General features: G+C 32.8%; 1 protein-coding gene across 13 annotated transcripts in view; it reads left to right on the top strand.

Moving 5' to 3' along the window:
• Positions 1–3,926, top strand: part of LOC150108741 (uncharacterized) — a 189,706-nt gene extending 185,780 nt beyond the window's left edge. For all 13 annotated transcript variants that reach the window (XM_090416198.1, XM_090416193.1, XM_090416190.1 and 10 more), the window contains one exon: positions 2,601–3,926. In XM_090416198.1, the coding sequence (XP_090272324.1) occupies positions 2,826–3,851 (1,026 nt within the window). In that variant the 5' untranslated portion in view covers positions 2,601–2,825 and the 3' untranslated portion in view covers positions 3,852–3,926. The remainder of the gene's footprint in view (positions 1–2,600) is intronic.
• The last annotated feature ends 18,783 nt before the right edge of the window (positions 3,927–22,709 follow it).

The raw sequence follows: 22,709 nt of genomic DNA, 5'->3' as shown, positions 1-22,709 counted from the left end.
TGCAGATGTATGACTTATGTTCCTCCAGGCAGATAGTGGCTGATCTGCCTGTCTGTCCAAAGTACACCAGTTTACAGGAACAGGGTACTTTATAGACTCCAGGCACTGAGAGAGGAGGGAGCTGATCTTTTGTAGAGCAGATAAGGGTAGCAAGTTTGCAGTGGGGCTTAAATGCTGTGTGTAGGTTGTACTTTTATTAAATCTTGGCTATTTTTTCGGATGTAGGGTATGGTGATGGCATTTCTGTTTCTTCCTTAACGTTTTTCCTTCTGACATCTTAGATCTCTTTTCCTTTGCCATCAATTCTGGTTATTTTTCTTGGAAGAAAAATATAGCAGATAGAGGGAACTGCCATGGGATCCCTCTCTCACCCCCTCTTGCCAATTTTTATATGAAAGAATTTGAAAAACAAGCCACAGACTCAGCCCCTCTCAAACCTTCTATCTGGCTAAGATATGTAGATGATGTGTTCTCTATTTGGCCTCGTGGCCCAGACACATTCGACTCTTTCCTCAGTCACCTCAACAGCCTACATCCAAGAATCCAGTTTACAATGGAAAAGGAAAAGAACAATTGTTTACCCTTCGTAGACACCTTAGTTACACGCCTTCCCAATGATACACTTTCCTTCACTGTATATAGAAAACCCACGCACAAAGGCAAATACATTCACAAACTCTCCCACCACCACCCCTGCTCAACAATATGGCACTATCAAAACTCTTACCAAGAGAGCCCACAATCTTTGTTCCAGTGGAACCACCCTTTCAACTGAGCTTGACCACATACACAACACTTTCCTCTCCAATGGCTACAGCGATCACAGTATTAAAAAAATAATCAGGTCCTCCCCTTTCCTCGGTCTTCTCTTCAGAAAGAGTTTAGAAATGCCATCACCATACTCTACGTGGCACATCCGAAAAAATAGCCAAGATTTTAAAAAAGTACAACCTACACACAGCATTTAAGTCACACTGTAAACTTGCTACCCTTATCTGCTCTACAAAAGATCAGCTCACTTCTCTCTCTTGATGCCTGGAGTCTAAAAAGTACCCTGTTCCTGTAAACTGGCATGCTTTGGATAGACAGGCAGATCAGCCACTATCCACCTGGAGGAACATAAGTCATACATCTGCAAACATGACTATGGTCAGTCAGGCCTGGCTGACCATGTCTTGGATACAACCCATAGGATCTCATGGGAAAAAAACCACCATGCTCCACCACAGGAAATTCAAAAAAGAGAGACTATTCTTAGAATCAGCAGCAGCTCTCAGGAATCAACCAAATCTCAACAAATATGGTTGCATTAAGCTTCCTAAGATTTGGGAAACACTTATCACCAGAGGTCCCACTTTACATTCCAGGCCACCTACAACCGCCCTTAGAGGGAGTTCCACCTAGATAGGACTTTAGTGTCACCCACGTGGGTGGGCTTAGTATTGTTTGTTATTTGTTTTTATGTTACATTAGTTTTTTTGTAATCCTTGAAGATGTCTCATTTACTGAGACGAAATATATAGGGAGTATTAAATTCTGTTTTAATCCTTTCTGAGTGCTGTATACATTCATTAAGCCTCCAATATGATGTCCTCACAGCACTTAAGCCTCTACACATGGATACCAACTGAAATATGTTTTCTGACAATAATTGGGGTCAGACAAATAACAGATTAATTTAGAGGAAAATTCTTGATAGGAAGTTTGTAATAATATAAAGTTTTAGTGTAGTATTATCATAACATCCGTGCATACATATCAGGAATTTGATCATGATGATAACAGAAAATAAAGTAATAAAAAAAAATGTCCTTTTCAAAATATTCAAAGAAGTCAAATACAGTGACATGTACATTGCATTTATTTGTACAGATGACAGTGTTGTTTGTGTTAAATGAAAACTTCTACTTGATATAAATTATTCAGTGAAATGATACCAAACGGTTTTTAAATAAACAAAAGCAGTTTTTAATGGAGTACATTTTCTGTTTTAATTAAAAATTGGCAATATCTTAAGTATTAGAAGCTATAAAACATTATACATTCTTTGTCTGATTGGATTTATTTGAATTTGCTATTTGGGTTCTTTACTTAGTCAATTTCAAACCCTTTCAGTTTTGGTTTAAATGGGATCATTCTTCAGTAATATAAAAATATATGTTACAAATGGTAATAAATACTGTCTGCATAAGTCAAAAACAAATCTGGGTTCACTTTGTGATAAAAATATTGTGATACAAGAATGCTATTGCAAAGTGCATCTTTTATTGTGATTGACCAGGAAAAAAAATTAACTTTAAAATGTTTGGCCAGCATGATAATCATTATTGCACAACCTCAAACAGTAAAGTAACTTGAATGGTCACATGAATTTTAGAGTAATTTTATAGACTTCTACCTCCATGTTCATTATTAAATTAAAAATATTTTCATTTTAATTGAGCTTTAGTAATAAAAAAATCAGAATTGTATAATAAAATCTATAAAATATTATTATTATTGTAACCTGTTTAAATCTGTGAGACATGGTGTGTGTGTGTGTGTACAAATACTGATTTTCCGCTTAATTTATCAATACTATATCCTTTCTCTCTTTGCAGATTCCATTTGAAACATTCATTAAACTGTGACTGTTGGTGGTCTTGGAGAGTCAACCATATTTATCTTATCAATTTAATGGAAGTATTTTTCTCCTTAATTACTTCATCCTCAATGAAATATACATAGCCATCTTAAAGATTTTATAATAATCACTAAATTTTTCGTATGTAAATTACATTTTACCTGCATCCTAAAGTATCTTGTGTCTTAAGGATCTTTTTCTAATGAGTAATTCTGAAGACCGTATTTCTTCACTTGGAGAATTAAGAGAGCTACTGACAAAATTTTTAAGGAATGAATTAATCAATGAAATTCCATTACTACCATACATCAATATTCCATCTGATATACCTTTGAGGTTGCGAAAGAAAGAAATAGTTGATGTTCTGTTATCAGAATTGTCAAACAGGAATATAGCATTCATTAATTTAAAGTTGGGAATTTACTTTGTTAAAAAGCATCCTTTAGTATGGAAGACTCTAGAAATAAGTGGGATGTTAAAAGTAAGCAGTGACTGTAGTGATCTCAATACACTAGTGAAACAGTTTAAGTATTACTTGAATTTGAGTCAGTATACATGTCAAGTTAGTGGAGACTTATATGATGGTGGTTACTGTTTTGGGTTATCCTTCTCGACATTAAAGACAGAAAAGAGAATCAAAAAAAAGAAAACACTGACATATGTATACCTTGTTTATTTCCCTCATACAAGGCATATATTTTACAATAAATTGTCAGCTTGCCATCGAAATACTCTCTACACAGCACTTTTAATTATTTTTGGGGCCAGTGAAATAAAGAATGTGCCATTAAGTGGTAAAAATATTGGTGTTCTTCTAAATATTTTATACAAGAGAAATGATTGTGACGTCTTATCCTCCAAGAAATTTATGGTTCCTTCTGTTTCAAAAAGTCTTAAAAGGAAAGCAATAGAGAGTAAAGAATCCCAAGACACTCATCAGAAAAAGAAATCGCATGTAGACAATAGGCAGAAATTAGTAAATAAACATCCAGAAAATGTGCAGCCAGATCTCAAAGAAATTTTATATAGGACAAAGACGGCATTCTATGGATTTGAATCTGATGGTCCACGAGATTTCAAATGCTCAGTGAAGTTAAAGGGCAAATCTGTAATGGCAGGAATTAAGGACATCTTTTCTTCTGGATATGGCAAGTCACCAGCACCAGATTATATTATGAAGATAGATTCCATGAAATGCAATAAAATGCTTATTGTTGATTCTGTTTAAATTTCTATGTAGCCCTGTATTTTAATGTGAAGAAAATGTTTGTATTAAGGTTCATTAAAAGTATTTAATTTTGTATTTTTATTCCTTCTCATATTTTATTATTGTCTTTTTTTTATATATATATATATATATATATATATATATATATATATATAGAAATATTAGTATGAAAAGTATAGACACAAATTAGTGTATCTTCCTTCCATCTTTTTATTTCTAAATAATAGAGATTTTTTGTAACTTAGCCTTGCATCATTGTCATTCACGTTGGTAAATATCTAGTGTTTATTTCATGATAATTTCATATACATTCATATACACTTTCTGCCTTTGTTATTGTTTTTGTTCTGCCCTAAAACCCTGTTTATTAAGAAGTAATTTTAACCATGTTTCATTTTCATTTAGATGTCACTGACTTTTTGATAAGTTTTTCATCTTTACTCCTGTCTGAATTTTTCATTTTTTTGAATATTTTGTTTCAGTTATTGAAATCTGTGATGTTATTGTCTCTGTGATTAGTCATAATTTGTTTTGAGTTCTATATGTAGTTTCATTTGCTAAAATCCAATATCTTTGTTTCTTTAATCATTTAGATCTTATTTATATCTATTAAAATTGGTCCTCTTTTGCAAATTAGCCAGTCACATATAGAGGAGACAGGATTTTTCATCCCGGAAACTCGAGTTTTTCATCTTACAAAACAATCGAACCGGTCAGAGAATTGTAGCCTTTATTCAGTATAAATCCTTGTGTTATCCTTCTAAAATATTACATTTTAATTGTTTTTTTTTTTTAAAGAAAATTATAAATGTCATTTCTATTTTTACATTTATTACTAAAGGCATTGGATTGGTTGCATATTTAACATATCATTTACTAATAACCATTATTGCTTAATGATATTAATGGTTCTTTGTATATATATCTTTAAATATTCAAAAATTTGGTGTGCTGATTTACATAATCAGAATGCTATAGTAACTAAATAACTATCAATCTTGTGCCATGCTGGTGTTTTGCAGCTGGGCTTCCTTCTGTGTGACTAATAAAATTAATACGTAGTTCTTATTGTACATGTTTCTTAGATTTTGAATCTGTACAGTATTTTATTTATTTTAGCTGTTAGTCTGGTATGACAATATTCATGAACAAAAATCTTTATTATTATTATTTTTTTGTAATAATTGCAGTATTTTTTTTTATTATCATTTTGTGCAAATATGAAAATAGAGAAAATGTGCACTCAAATTGCAGTAAAAAAAAAAAAAAAAAAAAAAAAAAAAAAAAAAAAAAAAAAACCTTTAATAGGTATATCAGTTTTTGTCTGCTGATGAACTGTATTCTTTTGGAACATTAAAATCAGAAATTAAAAGCTTTTTTAAGGATTCATAAATTACAATCTTTTAGTATTAATAAATATCTAAGACTCCTTTCTGTTTATCAAAAAAGTCTCAAATTATGATCAATAATTTTCATTAATTATTATTTTCTATAACTGGCCAAAATTTGAAATAGTGCTTAAAATTTTAAGCAAATTATAGAAACTTTTTCTCTTTTTTTTTTTCTTTTTTTATCATAACTGAAACAGTTATGATGAAATTATGAGAAACAATAAAACTGCGTCAAAACAATGTTTGCACATTGTTTTGATGAGTAGCAGGAAAGAATGTATGTTTTACTACATGAACATGTCCCAGTAATACTGTAATGGAAAACAGAATTCATTAATTTATTTTCAGAAGACAGTTATATAAAATTAATTTTATTTTAGCATACTGCTGATGGGTATTGTCATTCTATATAGGATGACATGTGTCATAGAATTTTGTGTCCCTAAATTTGTAAATATGAATGCTGATCATCGTGTAATTTTAAAAGAAAGAGTCGTTCTATATAGAATTTCATAAGAAGGTATTTATTGCTATTTCAAATGTCAGATAACTCACGAATGTGCAGAAGAAATATGTGCCAAAGGAAGTCTGAGCTAAATGATATTTCTCCCATAAATAAATAAAAAAAAATGTAAATTTTCTGTTGATTAGTCAGTCTTGTTTTATAATTATGAAACATACATGCCAAACTGCATGTTATTTTTCATTGTCTATAAAAATGACTGAGGTGTCTTTTATAAAGACTTCTCCATGCAGTGTCATATCTGTCTAGTGATATTCATAATTAACGATTATTAACTTTTATATCATAACGAATATATACCTCTTACAGATTCATCCAGAAATTTTAGCAGCTTACTTTGTTGTGCTTCTAAATTGATTTAATTTCTGTCACTATAAAAATATTGCTGAGAATGAACTTTTTGTTTGTTACCATCATTCATCCAACTGCAATTAATGGAAGATCGTAGCAGTGAACTTTGTATCCATCTCTTATTATTTCTTATTTTATTTTTTTAAAATGCAAATTCCCCCTAGCAAAGGCTGTAAACCTATTGCATGTTTTAGTGTTAGAACTTTGGACATGCTAAGGATAAGATAGTCTGGAAACCCTGCTCTAGACAAAACATGGAACTTTTTTTTGCAGTCTCCAGTAAGCGAGGCTGCAGTCAGACCCTAAGCAGTGAAAGTAATGTTACCATCTACAGACTCGCAAACATTAGTGCTGATGGTGGAATTTGGAGAAAGTGATATGTGCCATTGACTCAGCCAAACAGGCCAGCAAAATAATTAGTTGCATGAAATCATTTGAAACTGTTTTTTTTTTTTTTTTTTTTCTTATTATCCATTTTTTGCCTTTTATGTTTCAGGAGGTGCCTGTTTAGCCCAGTGAAAAGGTACTTGCTTCCTTAGTCCTAGAGAATTTTTTCAATATTTTCTTTAATTTTTTTTTTTTTTTTCAACCAAAGTTTAAGTCATTGTTTGGTAGAAGAGGCAAGTAAGGTTTTTTTTTTTTCTCCCTGGATTTCAAGAAAATCAACTATCAAACGCACTGTTTCGTGCAATATATATATAGTGTTAGGAACTACAAGATGGCTGCAGTTTGGTTTACTCTCCTTCCCAGATGCCTATGAAATCATTAATAGGCTTGAAGTTGTCAGTCTTGGTAGAGAGAGAGAGATTGTTGCCCACCAGTCTCCAAAAAGTTAGGGCTAAAACGGCCTTGCGTAGTTCTTGGGGAACAAAGGCTCTTGAGGATTTATTTTACTTATCTAACATACAGTACAAGACTATAACAAAAAATATTACAAGACTGCAATTAAAAAAAAACTTATCTTCGGTTGCTATTAATCAAGACGATCACAATTTACTTCAAAAGTAATGACTTCATGCATTTCCGGACTCCTATTATTCTTATTTACTCCTTTTTCCTGAAACATTTTTCTACTTTATCTTAACTCCCTGGTCGATTCTCTAATACAGCATTTCCCAAACTGTGTTCCATGAAAAATTATCAAAATTAATTAGCCTGGAATGGTTTTTAAAGCTCTGACAAGTTCAAACATGTTTGAAAATCAGGTGCTCTCACTTTGCATTTGGATTGTGCTATTAAGGCTAGCACGTGCACTGCCTTGACTCATCTGCCTGCAGTTATCAACAGACAAACCATAGAACTTTTTTTGAAGTCTCCAATGAGTGAGGCTGCAGTCAGCTACTAAGCAGTGAAAGTAATGCTTAGTGTCTGACTCACAAACGTTAGTGCTGATGTTACCACATTCTAACACCTATTATTCTTCAAAGGGAACTGGCAAGGCTGTGTTAGCTGTTTTCTAATATTTGAGGGGTGTTCAGTCTAAGGTGTTAGAGGTTGTGGAGGACTAGGATTCAGAAATGTTGATAATAGCAGTATCCATTATGATGATCAGCACAGGTTTGTTAGGTATAGGTCATGCTTTAGCAGTCTATTTACATATTATAACAAGGTAACAAATTCATTGGATAAGGGAGATGCATATAACGTGGTATAGCTAAATTTTTCCAAAACCTTTGATAGACTGCCACATAACAAGCTGGTAGCTAAATTGAAAGAGTTGTTAGATAACAGGCTAATTAGTTTAATTTCCTGATTGGCTGTCAGGTATCGGGAAATCAGGTATCAGGTGTCAGGTTGTATATAGAGGAAGAGTATCCCAAAAGAGGAAAGCCACCTGTGGAGTGCCAGATATGTTTTGAGTATATACTATTGTTTAACTTGTATATAAATGATATTGGGAGTAGCTTAGCTGAAGATGTGTAGCTGTTTGCCAATGGAGTAAAAAAAGTTGGGAACACTTATGAGAAGTAGAGCAGATATGGCCTTGCAGGATGACCTTAATAGTCTCTGCAAGTGGAACTGTTTGATGTTGCAAAATGCAAAGTCTTGAATTTTGGTAGGCAAGGTTGGGATGCTGAGTGTATAATTAATATACTCAGCCTCATCAACTGATGGCAGAGAGAGACTTGAAGTTTAGGGGTCACATTGCTAAAATTGTAAGACCATCACAATGGATTATGGAACAATAATGAGAACATTGACAAGCAGAGGCAAAGAATTTATGGTTCCCTCATATAAGGCTTTGGTCAGATCACTCATGGACTATTGTGTGCATATCTGGTCACCTGGTTTTTCAAGGGGATAATGTGGTATAGAGAAGGTTCACTAAGTATCAGGTCTATGGAATGTCATGCGAGGAGAGATTGAAGGAAAGAAATTTGCAGAGCCCTGTGATAGAAGGAGAGGGGATATGATTGAAACTTATAAGTTAGTGAGGGCTTGTTACCAGATTAATGTGAAGATTTTTCATAGAGTAGAGGAGATAAGGGTAGAACGAGGCTGTATAAAGAGGTGTGAGCTGGGTCATTGCACGGAGAGTGATTGGTGAGTGGAATGCATAGCTTGAAAATGTGGTTAATGCAGAAATTGTGAATTGGTTTAAAGCACGATTCGGTTATCTTTTTGGATGATGGAGTATGGACCTCCTGCAAAGAGTCCTTTTCTCTCCACGGAGGTCAAATGTTAATAATATTCTCCGCCTTTAGCTAAGCAGATATAGCTGGCTTTTTTTTAAAATAATAATAATCATAATCTTTATTTTGCTAAAATTCTCCTCGCTTCATTCTGTCAACTTCATTTTTTTTTTTGTTCTCTGTCACATCTTTACTTTTATACACCATTCTAACTAGCATTCTTTTTCTAACCACATCCGATGAGCAAGTAAGGATGGTTAGATATGTTATCATCAAAATTTCGCACCAATGATCTTTGGGAAATTTAGATTACAACTTAGTGTTGTTATTATTTTATTTTCCTCCTTAGTAGAACACAGCTATTTTCATCCGTGTTACTGGCATTATAAGAACATTATCCACTGGGATGATTTTTGTGATTTCTATTATATTTGCTTTGGTGGAGTACCGTTCTTCTGATCCCAACACTTGCGCTGATCATATCACTCAAACATTGCATACAGAAATAGAAACATTCATTCCATTGTAAATTCATGTTTCTTATTTATGCCTTGGTATACCATCCAAGAGGAGATTTAGGATTATTGCAACATATTTTCATCAAAAAACTCCATCTTCATTTTCTACTTATACTATACATCAAAATAGCTGGATGCCAATTGTGTATGTATGATGTGTCTATGCATATTTTTTTATTTTAATTTTATTATTAAGAGACCTTTATAGTTCAGTGGAGTGGAGTTTGCATTCACAGCACAAAGCTGCCAGAAGAAAGACCCAAGTTCAATTCTAGTTGCTGACTAGAATATTTTCTAAGCATTTCTTCGACAAGTTCCCGAGTTAGTTGATCTCTAACACGTTTTTTTTTTTTTTAAATTCCAAAAACTTGGGTTTTTCATCCTGTAAACTTAAGAAAATCAACCCCAAAACCCACACTATTTCAGACAACATTGTCTGAAAGATTTGTCCCTAGCCCTAATACAAAATAACATTGTTAGGGACAATGGGAAGGCAGCACTTGTTTCTTGTCTCTTCACTGGATGCTGCTTAAAATTAGTGATTCATGGGCAAGCTATCTCTGATTGGCTACCAGTGGAGATTGAACTTTCCCTTGGTCTCCAAAAATTAGATGGGGCTAATACAGCTTTGCTTACTTCATATAAGCTAATAAAAAGCGTTAACAGATTTTCTTCGTATTTATTTGTCAAAGCTATTCCACCCCTTTTCTGCTTAATTCTGTTGCATCGTTTCCCTTTATTCACAAGAAATATCAAGACTTGGATTCCTAACACTTCAAATCATGATCTTAGTAACTGTCTTTCTATCTTTCAAAACTCACAATATTCAATGCCCTTGTTTTTTTTTCACAGAAATAAATGTCTTCTCTCTCTCTCTTACATAGACACACACACAGCAATATCTCATACAAATATACTGATATCTCTTTTGATCTTGTCTTTCAGTGATGAGTGAGGGTGAAGACTGCCATTCTCTCTAATTTTAAAAAGGCTGAAAGCATTTCATATCTCTTAGGACAACAAAAGGCATCAGAGGATTTATTTCTTTGTTTTAATGGATGCACCGTTAATGTACCATTCAGAAGAAAAATTTACATATAGACTTGAGGAAATGAAAGTACACACGATATTACCATCTGTCAGCACACTCCTTCCAAAACTAGTGAGGTCTATTATAGACATTTGAATAATACTTAGGCATAAATGGTATCCTGTGTAATTATAATTATTTGACGTCACCTTGGGTAGATAAACATGTCTAGGAAAGAGTGAAACAACTAGAAGGATATTGAATACTCACAACACGCAAAACACTAAAAAGACTGGCATCATGAAATTGAACAGCATCAAAAAAGAAGATATGAGAGTCGTTTTATGCCGCTGTTCAGTTTATAACAAAAAAAAACGTTACAGTGAATTCGTTGTTAATTGAAAATAAGTGACATTGTTTTGAAAGGAAAAGGGAGATATATTAGTGGATAAGGAATCGTGTCGTGATTGGTGGGACACTTCTGACAAGATCAAGATAAGATAAGGAATCGTGACGTGAATGTGTGTTATTATAGAGTTTGGAATGTTTAGAATTTCGTTGGGGCCCTCGTCTGTCAGGGACATCACATGGTGTGTTTGGTTCACTTACTGCATTGTGGGTTATTTTAGAAATAACAATCGTGACGTCATGTGTTTGGAAATTTCTGGGGAACATGTCTCTCTGATATCACATGGTGGTTTGGTTTGACTATGGAATTGTGGGCGATGTTTTTGAGATAAGATATCTTGGAATTTTCCCAGGGTGACACACATCCGTCATTATCAGCATGTTTTGTGTTTGGTTGTCTATAGATGGCTGTACTAATTTTCCAATACATTTTGGGGTATTTCTTTCTTGTTAAAAGACTATGGAATTCTTAGAGTAGAGTCTAAAATATGCTAATTATATGCTAATATAGCATATATAATCTATTATATGCTAATGTCACTCAAACACACACACACACATTAGACATGAAAAGTCGCTAATGTATCCAAGTTGATACTCTAATATCTACCCTATGATTATTCTTATAAAAATACACACACACACACACATATATATATATATATATTCAGTATTAGAATTACGCTTACCAAAACATACAAGCAATGATTATTAAAATTACAATTATCAATTCTTATGTTTAAGTTTAAAAAAAAAAATTCCAATACATTTTGGGGTATTTCTTTTCTGTTAAATGGTGGGAATTCATAGTGTAGATTCCTGATGGTGGTTATGTTTAGGCTTTTCTGAATAATTTAATTATATGCTGGTGTCCCTCAAACATATACTCTTTTTTTTTTCTTGCTCCGGTGTTATCACTATCAGTTGGAGGTGACATCACTAAAAGATTATTGGCAAATGACAACCTCTTTTTGAATTTACGTTATCTTGTTTACAAATGTTTGGGTATTGGTGTTTTTTTTTCAGTTTATCGTGAAGAGAAAAACCAAACAGCATTTTAAAAAAATAAATTAAAAATAAATGAGACTTAAAGGGTTACAATAACTTTTTTGTATGTAGTCTAGAAATTCTAATTGTATTTTAAATTTACTTACAGACTTTCCAGAATGATTCTTCTTAATGCAAATAGATATTCCAAAATAGTTGAATTTTTATCCACACCACAACACACAAAAACACAATCTTGAACGAACGAAATTTCTCTAATAACCTGAAAAACTATTTGACTTTTGTTCCTTAGATTTTCTGTCTTGGTACACAGTTAATTCCATAGCATTGGGTCATACTATGTTTTTATTCCCAAGGTGGTGGAGTGTAAACTCAAACAGTCTAATGCTGACTAATATATCTGCCAGCAATCGGTAATTGTTGTGTCTACTTGTGAACTTTTCTGACTGGGAGGGATTGAATTTCTCCTGGTCTTACTTGAGGGTTTGATAATACTTTCCACACGACAATCCGAACATCACCTTTTTTCATGACTCATATTCTGACTTTGATGTTTTGCATGGTATTATCAGTTCGGGGAAGTACGACTGTTTTTCTAGTGTAAAACTCTTATGACACATCCTAAAATTATTCATTCCTGATTAACGATTTTATACATTTATTGTTTTCAAGTAGATGGCTTGTTTGTTTATTTACATTTTGTGTAGCTAGGTAACTGGAATTTATTTCAAATGAATATTAGCTCAGTAATATATATATATACTTTGTTAATTTCTATGCTACCTTTTATTTGAGTGTAATATTATTAATAAATTGTATTTATTGAATCTAACATACAGAAATTAAATAAAGTGAAAACACAATATTTTTGTTTTTTCTTATTCTTCTTTTTCTTATTCACATTTATGCTTATGTTCATAGTGTGTGATTTCCCACTGGTGCTTACATATAATTCACATGATTTTTCTCCATGTGACATTTCAAAACAAGTTGAACTATGGTTTTTACATAGTTCAATTATGTAAAACTCATTTCCGTTAGTACCAATTGACTGTTGTCCTCTCAGCCCGACATTTATTCAGAGTAGGGATATTTATATATATATTTTAACACAATTATTATATTAGATATTCTTTCCAATGCAAATAAATAATTATTTATTCTTATTTCAAATGAAAATTAACTCAGAAAGAAAGAAAGTGTTTACCCTCAAATAAATATTTATGATCACAGCAAACAAGAAATTCATCAATCTTTCAAAGTTTTGAAATTCCTACCCATATTGTTTTTCTCATTTGGTATCATTTAAATGAAGAACAGCTCTGGCTATTAAGTTCGTTAATGTTTTTTTTTTTCACTTCCAATGGTGAGTAATTTTTGATATTTGCAGGTTGATTCACTTATTATCTGCATGCTATGATACCTTTTTATTTTTTTGTCACTTTTCAGGTGAAATATTCTTTCCAATACAAATAAATAATTATTTATTTGTATTGGAAAATACACATTCTGCACTGAAATTCTGTGCATTAATTAAATACCCATTTCCTTTTGCTTCCAAGAGTTGACACAGTTTCATTGAGTGGATTTTCAAAAAAAAAAAAAAAAAAAGTCTGGTTAGTTTGTGGCATGAAATTTTACAAGGAGAAAAAAAGTTATGCTCTTACTTAAATTTGTATAACACATCAACAACACACCCAATTTGTTCATTTAAATTTACACATTTTATTTGAATGAAATGTTATTTACAAATTCTATTTACTGAATCTAACATACAGAAAATAAATAAAGTGAAAAATACAATTATTTTTTTTGGTTCCTTAATCTTCTTATTGTTAAATTTGCACTGTTGTTCAAAGGTTCTTCCCGTGCTTGTGGAATTGCCATCATGTGGTGTTTGACAATGTGACTCAAATCTGAAAGTTAATTTTCATTTGGTGATCGTCGGGAATTTATTACTGTAGTAAAATTAAGGGTTGCATATTTATTTTTTTGAAACCAATACATATACTTCTGAGAATTATTAAAATCACAGAATCTTTCGTTATGTTTCCAAAAGCATTTAAAAGTAGATGTTATGTTTTCACGTTTTGGGCATCCAATTTCATTTAAATCAAGAACAGGCCTCCCTATTAACCTTGTTAATGTTTTTGATTTTTCTCTTCCTTTGGCAAGTAATATTTGATATTTGCGTGTTGATTCTATCATCCAATTTCTTAGTTTGTCCAGAGATAGTGAACTAATTTCCCACTTCAGCTGTTGATTATATTTTATTAACCAAGAATTCTGTTTTTTTAACTCATTCGGGGTAATTCATTCCAACTACAAGGTGATTTTGTCAATGCATATCTTATAATAATTCCATCAGAAATACAAATTTCTTTAGGAAATAAATTTGAAGTCTTATTCAAAAGAAATTGACAATCAATTTGATAAGTGAATATTCGTATTTTTCACGCACTGTCGATTTTTCATATTCGTTTTCCTTCATTCTTCTTAGATTACTTCATATGGCACCATAAATAAATAGTTATTTATTATTATTATTTCACTGATTATTAGCTCTGATCTTATATTTTATGTTACTTTCTGTTACAAAATTCTAAACAATTAGAACTTTTTGCAAAGAAACTCAAAAATTTTGTGGCTCACCCATTATTTTTACATTATCAAACACAAAACAACAGCTGCAGTGGATGAACGATTACTTAAGTCCAAAGTCACTTGACTCTATGGTTTGTTCTTATAGTACTGGTCAGGGTATATAGCATATAACCCTTACTATATGCCTACCCTGACCATTCCTTCAAAAATGAACCTTTTGCGCAGATGACTGAACAACATGTTTTTGCATACTGTTGGATATACTATTGGTGTATTTTTATCTTACTTTGTGTGGAGAAAGGTAAAATTTGTATGTGTTATCTGGAGAGTACAAACATTTTTTCCATACCAAACTTTAACAATAGGTAGCATCAGACAATTTCTAAAATAATCACTACATGGATATCAGTTTTCAACACTTTTTTCCCCATTCCTGGCATTAATTTCACAATAGTGATTTTTTTTAAATAATTAAACAGAATTGCATTAAGGTATAAAGTTGTGGATTTAAATAACAAATTCTAATCAGAATAACTGAGTAAAAAATTCGCTGTGAAAAAATACAACAAAAGCACACTTCTTTGTTCATTTAAGTTTACAAATGCATATTTTATTTTTCTGAATTACTATTTACAAGTACATTCACTGAGAAAAATTCGAAACATGTAATTACCTAAAAATATTTCACAATATTTAGTTTAGAACTCTTACATTTTCCAAAGAGTTCAATGAATAAATTTTTGTTACTCACTGTTTCTTGGTTACATTACATCAAAATGGCTGGTCACACAAAAGAATTTTTAAATCAGATACCATGGTAAGCACACTTCCATACATTTGATATTGTGTCAGTCTGGAAATGACACCATGCCTGCCTAAACATTCTGTGTATTCTCTTGTCACGAAATATACACAAACAGTTTTCACAAAATGTTCGTCTATGATCTCTTATGCTTTTAAGCATCTAGATTTTGCCAAAGAGATTTCCAAACTTTACCTCCAAGGTTTGTTGTTTTGCGTCTTTCCAGTTAATTCCCTTCTTTTCCAATTTTTCTTTAATTTCCTTTAGCCAACCTTTCCTGGGTCTTCCTATGTTTTGTTTTCCTATTTTCTGGCTTTCGTATACAGTTTTTGCTATTCTTCCTTCTTCCATTCGATTGAGATATCCAAACCATCTCATTTGGGCTTGTGTTATGAATTGATTCAGATAAAATGTTCGTAATGTCCCAAAATAAAGAATCTTTATCGAATTGGATAAAATCTTGAAAGTCTAATTCTACCATTGATAAATTTAAATGATTAGCGATAATTTTCCTCGTGATATGAATAGCTGGTAATTCAATTTCCAAAAATAGTAAATGATTATCAGTGTCGTACATTTTTGGTGAAAATCTCTCAGATTCTTCACAACCAAAACTTTGCTTCCATCAGCTCCTATATCATCAAGTATTAGTTCCCCATCTTGGCATTTCAGAATATAACACTCACTGAGGTCCATTACGTAGTCAACTCTTCTTTGCAAGTAGCTGAGGATATCAGACCACTTCCTGTGTAACTTTTCTCAAGTGGTCCTGGATAAATACATCACAATGTTAGTGTCTTCTAAAATAATAATCGGTTTCCATCCTTTTAGAGCTATGTGAAGAGTTTTGTCGCGTGCTATTTTCCTGAAGAAAGAAAATTTCAATGACTTTTGTGGCTCACCCATTATTTTACTTTACTTTCCTGGATACAAAACACCACAACACAATAGATAGCTGCACTGGATGAACAAATTGCCATAAAACTGCAAAGATATGTGACTCGTTTGTTTTTCCTTATAGTACTGTTTACCTGATCCTTAACCCTGCCCATTCCTTCCAAAATGAAACTTCCACGCAGATGATTCACGGACATGTTTCTACATGTTGGATATGATGTTGATGTGAGATTCTCTTACTTTGAGACATCATAGGACAAATCTTATCTTTGTGGCTCAAAGTATTCTATATTATTTGTCCTTATTATGTGAAGTATTTTATCCTCAAAAAGTATTTTTGAAACACTTTTTGAGGATAAAAAAGGAATTATTGTAAGATATGTATTGACAAAATCACCTTGTAGTTGGAATGAATTACCTGAAAGAGTTAAAAAACCCGAATTCTTGGTTAATAAAATATAACCATCAGCTGAAGTGGAAAATTGGTTCACTATCTCTGGATAAACTAAGAAATTGGATGATAGAATCAACATGCAAATATCAAATATTACTCACCAAAGAAAGAGAAAAATCAAAAATATTAACGAGGTTAATAGGGAGGCCTGTTCTTGATTTAAATGAAATTGTATGTCCAAAACGTGAAAACATAACGTGTACTTTTAAATGCTTTTGGAAACAACGAAAGATTCTGTGATTTTAATAATTCTCAGAAGTATATGTATTGGTTTCAAAATTGGTTTGAAAAAAAAAATCGCGGCGGCATTGTCATTCCATGATTTTAATATAGATTTCAGTCGTTTCGTTAAGTGTGAGGTCTGTTATATGTATTCCTTCGATTACATAAATGATTTGCGGATGTTTAGCATGGATTGAAGAAGGGTGTGTGCAAAGTGTGACCTGAATGAGAAACTGACCCTGGTCTTACTTAAGTGCATGTTTGTACTCAAGTAAGACCAGGAGAATTCCAATCCCTCCTGATCAGAAAAGTTCACAAGTAGACACAACAATTACCAACCACTGGTGGATATATTAGTCAGCATAAGACAGTTTGAGGTTACACTCCACCACTTGAGAATAAAAACATAGTATGACCCAATGCTAAGGAATTAACTGTGTACCAAATAGGCAGAAAATCTAAGGAGCAAAAGTCAAATAGTTTTTCAGGTTATTAGAGAAATTTCGTTCGTTCAAGATTGTGTTTTTGTGTGTTGTGGTGTGGATAAAAATTCAACTATTTTGGAATATCTATTTGCATTAAGAAGAATCATTCTGGAAAGTCTGTAAGTAAAATTAAAATATAATTAGAATTTCTAGACTACATACAAAAATATTATTGTAACCCTTTAATTCTCATTTATTCTTTTAAAATGCCGTTTGGTTTTTCTTTTCACGATAAAGTAAAAAAAAAAAACACCAATACCCAAACATTTGTAAACAAGATAACGTAAATTTGAAAAAGAGTTTGTCATTTGCCAATAACCTTTTAGTGATGTCACCTCCAACTGATAGTGACAACACCGGCAAAAAAAAAAAGTGTATGCTTGAGGCACACCAGCATATAATTAAATTATTTGGAAAAGCCTAAACAGAGCCACCATGAGGAAACTACTCTAAGAATTCCCACCCTTTAACAGGAAAGAAATACCCCAAAATGTATTGGAAAATTAGTACAGCCATCTGTAGACAACCAAACACAAAACATGCTGACAATGATGAATGTGTGTCACCCTGGGAAAATTCCAAGATATCTTATCTCAAAAACATCGCCCACAATTCCATAGTCAAACCAAACCACCATGTGATATTACAGAGAGACATATGTTCCCCAGAAATTTCCAAACACATGACGTCACGATTGTTATTTCTAAATACAACCACAATTCAGTAAGCAAACCAAACACAGCACGTGATGTCCCTGACAGACGAGGGCCCCAGCAAAATTCCAAACATTTCAAACTATAATTAAACACATCCAGTCACGATTCCTTATCTTATCTTGATCTTGGTCTTGTCAGAAGTGTCCCACCAATCACAACACAATTCCTTATCCACTAATATCTCTCCCTTTTCCTTTCAAAAGAATAACGTCACTTATTTACAACTAACAAATGATGTCACTTATCTTCATCTGATAACAACAAACATTCACGTCACAATTCCTTATCTTATCTTGATCTTGTCCGAAGTGTCCCACCAATCACAACACGAATCTTTATCTCTGCCATCACCCATAATTCCATATGGGAACCAAAACACAAGAACTGACGTCACTGACACATATGCCACCAGGGAAATTTCAAACATTTCAAACTCATGACGTCACACATAATGACGTCATCAAAACAGCCAATCACGTCACGATTCCTTTTCTTATTTTGATCTTGTCAGAAGTTTATCCCCTACTACTTCTGCCTGCTCGTTAACTGGCTCACTTTTTTTTACTCCTATGAGATTTTCTGTATGAGTTATCACTTAAAATTTTAGATGATACAAATGAAAAAAAAAAAAGTCCAAGAATAACTGATCAGTGTTGATTGAATGATGCAGTAGCACACTCAGGATTTAAGCTTGGTATTGGGGGGGGGGGAGTTTAGTAGACGATTTGAGAATACACACTACGCATCGCATACGACCTATGACTGAGCATCTGCAGTGATTACTAATTCATAACTAGTATAGAAATAGAAGACACGACACAACATAAATAAAAATAAAATAAAAAAGAATTTTAATTAGGAAAAGATTTTTGGAAAATTTTCTAGTGTTTTTTTCCTTTTTCCTTAGGGGAAAGGGTCCCTTCCCCCCCCCCCCTCTGAATACGCCACTGGAATCATGAAATACTCCAGCAGCATCTGTAGCATTTTACTTTCTTCTCTCATCTTTATATTGCCCTCCATTTTGTTTCAGTAGAGAAATTATCAGGACACTTGAAACAACTTAAGAAAAAAACTGCATTCCAAATTTAATGGAAGATGTCCGCGCAGGAACCTTACACTCATTCCTCTATTTCATTCCGATTCAGGTGAATTTTTCAAAATTCGACCTTTAGCGCCATAATAAACAACTACACTCCAAATTTTTGATGTAATTATTGCTCACAATCGCAACACTTCACAGACTGGGACCAATTTGGAATATAGTTATTTCTTACGCATATTTAGAGGAATCCTTCGTAGAAACCTCTTTCCCCTATATGCTCCTCATCGAGTTGCGTATGGCGAGATTCTTACATTTACAACTGTTCGCTTTTGTTCGAATGGGCTGAAATTCTCAGCCCATGCTCAGTAACTGCTGTGACTCTTGATGTTTTACGCGTCATGCTGAGGTCCAAGTTCTTATTATCCGACACCTTGATACTCGCGAAAGAGACTTTGGCAAGTATGAAGATACTTGCCAAATGCATTTTTGTCTGTTAACCATCTTTCACCAAATGTATTTTTATCCGGCTCAGTTAACCAGTTTAGCAGGAGTAAAAACCTAAGTTTCCTAAACGCAAGTATCATGCATTCCAAGACCTATTTCCCTTCTGAATGTACCATACAAGCGCTTGTTTATTCCTTAACTGATATGTCTTTTAAAATTGTGCTTTCAATGTGACTTCATACTTTATTTCGCTCTTTCTCTCAAATTTAATTTAATGGATCCTATCTGCTCATTTTCTGTTCGCTATGATGACAAATTTCTTATTTCTGGATGCCAGCACGATCAGAATAATCAATTCGCTGTAATGCCTCGTGAGTTACTAACAAGAATAAATGGCACACTTTATACTTGACATTGCCTGTTAAACGGTTTGTTAGCCATAGCTTGTTATAAGTTATAGAATTTTTCGTTAGTTATATTCATGGTTCACGGGTAGCTGTTTTCTGATTGATATTCACTACAAGGATATCATTTATTTTTATTAGTGATTTCATTGTGAGTAGTATTATAAACCAAAGCGTCTATTAGGATCATAACGTCAAAAAGAGTCCCCCTATGGCATTCGGTTTTCAGTTCGACAATAATTATTTGGCAATCGGTTTTATTAACTTGTTTTGATAGATGTAAATAACAGATTTTAAAACGTGGAGCCAACTGACTAAGTGTAGAAATTGGAATTCGAAAAATGCCACGTTCGTTTTGTGAGAGAAAAACTAATTTTATTTTCAGAACATTAAAATTTACTGTTGTAATCCTAAAATAAAAATTTTAAAAACACGAAATGCATGCCACATGACTTTTTTCACAATTTAGACCAAGAAAATAAAAACATTTGTACCCATTTCTTACACACGCAAGGCGTGAGTTAAGTCGACTAATTATTCGTTATGGTGTTCAGCATGTTTTTCAGAGCTGAGTCTAATCATTCCGTTACAATGCAAGGTTAACGAAGAGTTATGCTTTCTAGTCCTGATCGAGGTTATGTTGTTGCAGAAAATATGACTAATTCGTTGTTTACACTTATACTTGTTGCGTGAATGAGAACAAAAAAGGAGCGGGGTGATGTGTGCATATTTTCATATTAAACCAAACCCTGTGGACCTACTTTAAAATTAAATAAAATAAAAATTCATTTGTAAATTCCTTCTTCGCCGTTTCTATAAGATAACCGGAACACATTTTTTGAGAATTATCAGATATTTCTATGCATGTGAGCTTGATGGAACTTATTTACCCAACGGCTGACACTCTTCTGCTATCTCTCTCCCTTTCTTTGTGTGTGTGCGTGTGTGTGGCATTTTCCTGATTCTTGTAAACAAATAGCCAATAATATTGTTGAATCTATTTTAAAATAAATATTATTTTGCAGAACATGGGTATTCAGCCCAAGTTGCTAGATAATCGCTTGATAATCTGTTACCTACTTTTCGCACTGCTTCAAAATTATGTAAAAATTATTTACTAAAGAGAAAAAAAAAAAAGACTTAATGAAGCGAAACCATCATCCTGCACAAAAGAGAAGAGCAAGATGCAGCTTCTCGTAGACAACACGTTAGGAGAGCAAGTGCCTGTGGGACATTTTTTTATTATTAATTCTAAAAAAAATGAACGATTATTTCTTACTTGGTATACATTCCAACAAATGACTGGGAGCGAATTTTTCTTTTAGCCCCTGGCACATAACAGGCTCGCTTCGCTGACGTGGTACGAGGATGCTCCATGGACCATCCTAGTATCACGTTAAAAGACACGGCAGTGACTCTCTCTCTCTCTCTCTGTCAAGTACTGCAGCGAGTCACTGATAACACTTATTATTAGTGACAAAATTCGACCGTCTGTAATAACTAGTCCACCAATTTATTCGACAGAATTCAATTGGACATAGAAATTCAAAGTGCTAAATGCAATTTAAAAAATAAAAAATAAAATGTTTAAGCGATTTCTTATCAAATTTGTTATTTAGGTGTTTCGTAGGAAACAACTTTAAGGAACACGAAATTTAGTTAATCAGACAAAAATGAACTGATTACAAAGGCGTTGAGTCCTTTGAGTGTATATTAAAATACTCCAAAATGTTTATTAATTAATTTATATTTATTTATTTAATGTTAAAGCTGCTATGCACATTTAACATAACTGTTAAATACAGAAACATTTTTTAGATTTAATGAGAATTCCGTGTCCCCGTAACACGTACTTTTTTTTTTATCACATTCCACAATTTCATAAACGTACGTCTGTCAATAGTTGCTGTTCAATTAATTATATTCGCAGGTTGAATCTCTGATTTCTCTTCTCTCATTCGATAAAATTATCTCTGGAAACACGACAATCATTACTGCTGTTCCACTGACAACACCACGATAGTTGTATATGACTGAACAAAACTACAAATGAAAGTGATGCTGGTTTTATCCACTTACACGGTGATAAGAGCTATGCAGAAGTGAAGATAAAGCTGCAGTCTGTCTACCTTTTCCATTTAATGCAAATTGCAACACGGATTACTCATTTACAATTAACGTTTAAAACAAATACTTTCACTCCAGCGCTTTCATCCGTTTATCATTTGTTAGTTTAGCGCTATCGAATCTTCAAATTAATGTTCGATAGTCATTCACATAAATGCAATTGATTTTCAATTCTCTTACTAATGGGGAATAAAAAAATTAAGCATTTTTTTAAATCGTGAATATTCGTTATTAGTTTTTATTTATTTATTTATTTAATCTTGTGCGCTCTCTCTCTCTCTCTCTCTAAATTGATAAAATTGTAGTGCGGTGGACAAGATACTGTAGTGAATTATATGAAGAAAAACTAGATTCACATAGCGTTGGGAAACTGACTGAAGAATTGAAGCAGATATCACCACCGGGTAATGAGTATGATATGGACATTTTAAGAGGAGAGGTAGAAAAAGCAATAGGACAGCTAAAACACAACAAGAGCCTTGGTAATGATAACATCGCTGGAGAAATGATTAAATATGAGGCGAAAGTATGGTTACAGAAATGCACCAACTATGTAATATGGAAAGAAGGAAAAATGCCAGAGGAGTGGGTGAAATCGATATTAGTCACATTATACAAGAAACGAAATAAGCTAGAATGTAAAAATTATAGAACAATTTCCTTGACAAGTCATCTTGGTAAAGTGATGATGATGATATTGACAGAAAGATTGAGAACACAATTGGAAGCATCTCTTGCAGACGAGCAAGCAGGATTTAGGAAAGATAAAACTACAATTCAACAGATTTTGAGACGATTA

The sequence above is a fragment of the Typopeltis vanoorti genome, chromosome 3 (genome assembly GCF_054136105.1).
Source record: "Typopeltis vanoorti isolate ZY-2024b chromosome 3, IOZ_Tvanoo_1.0, whole genome shotgun sequence".
Classification (NCBI taxonomy): domain Eukaryota; kingdom Metazoa; phylum Arthropoda; class Arachnida; order Uropygi; family Thelyphonidae; genus Typopeltis; species Typopeltis vanoorti.
Note: the sequence above shows the minus strand (reverse complement) of the source record. Positions and strands in the feature narration are given on the sequence as shown.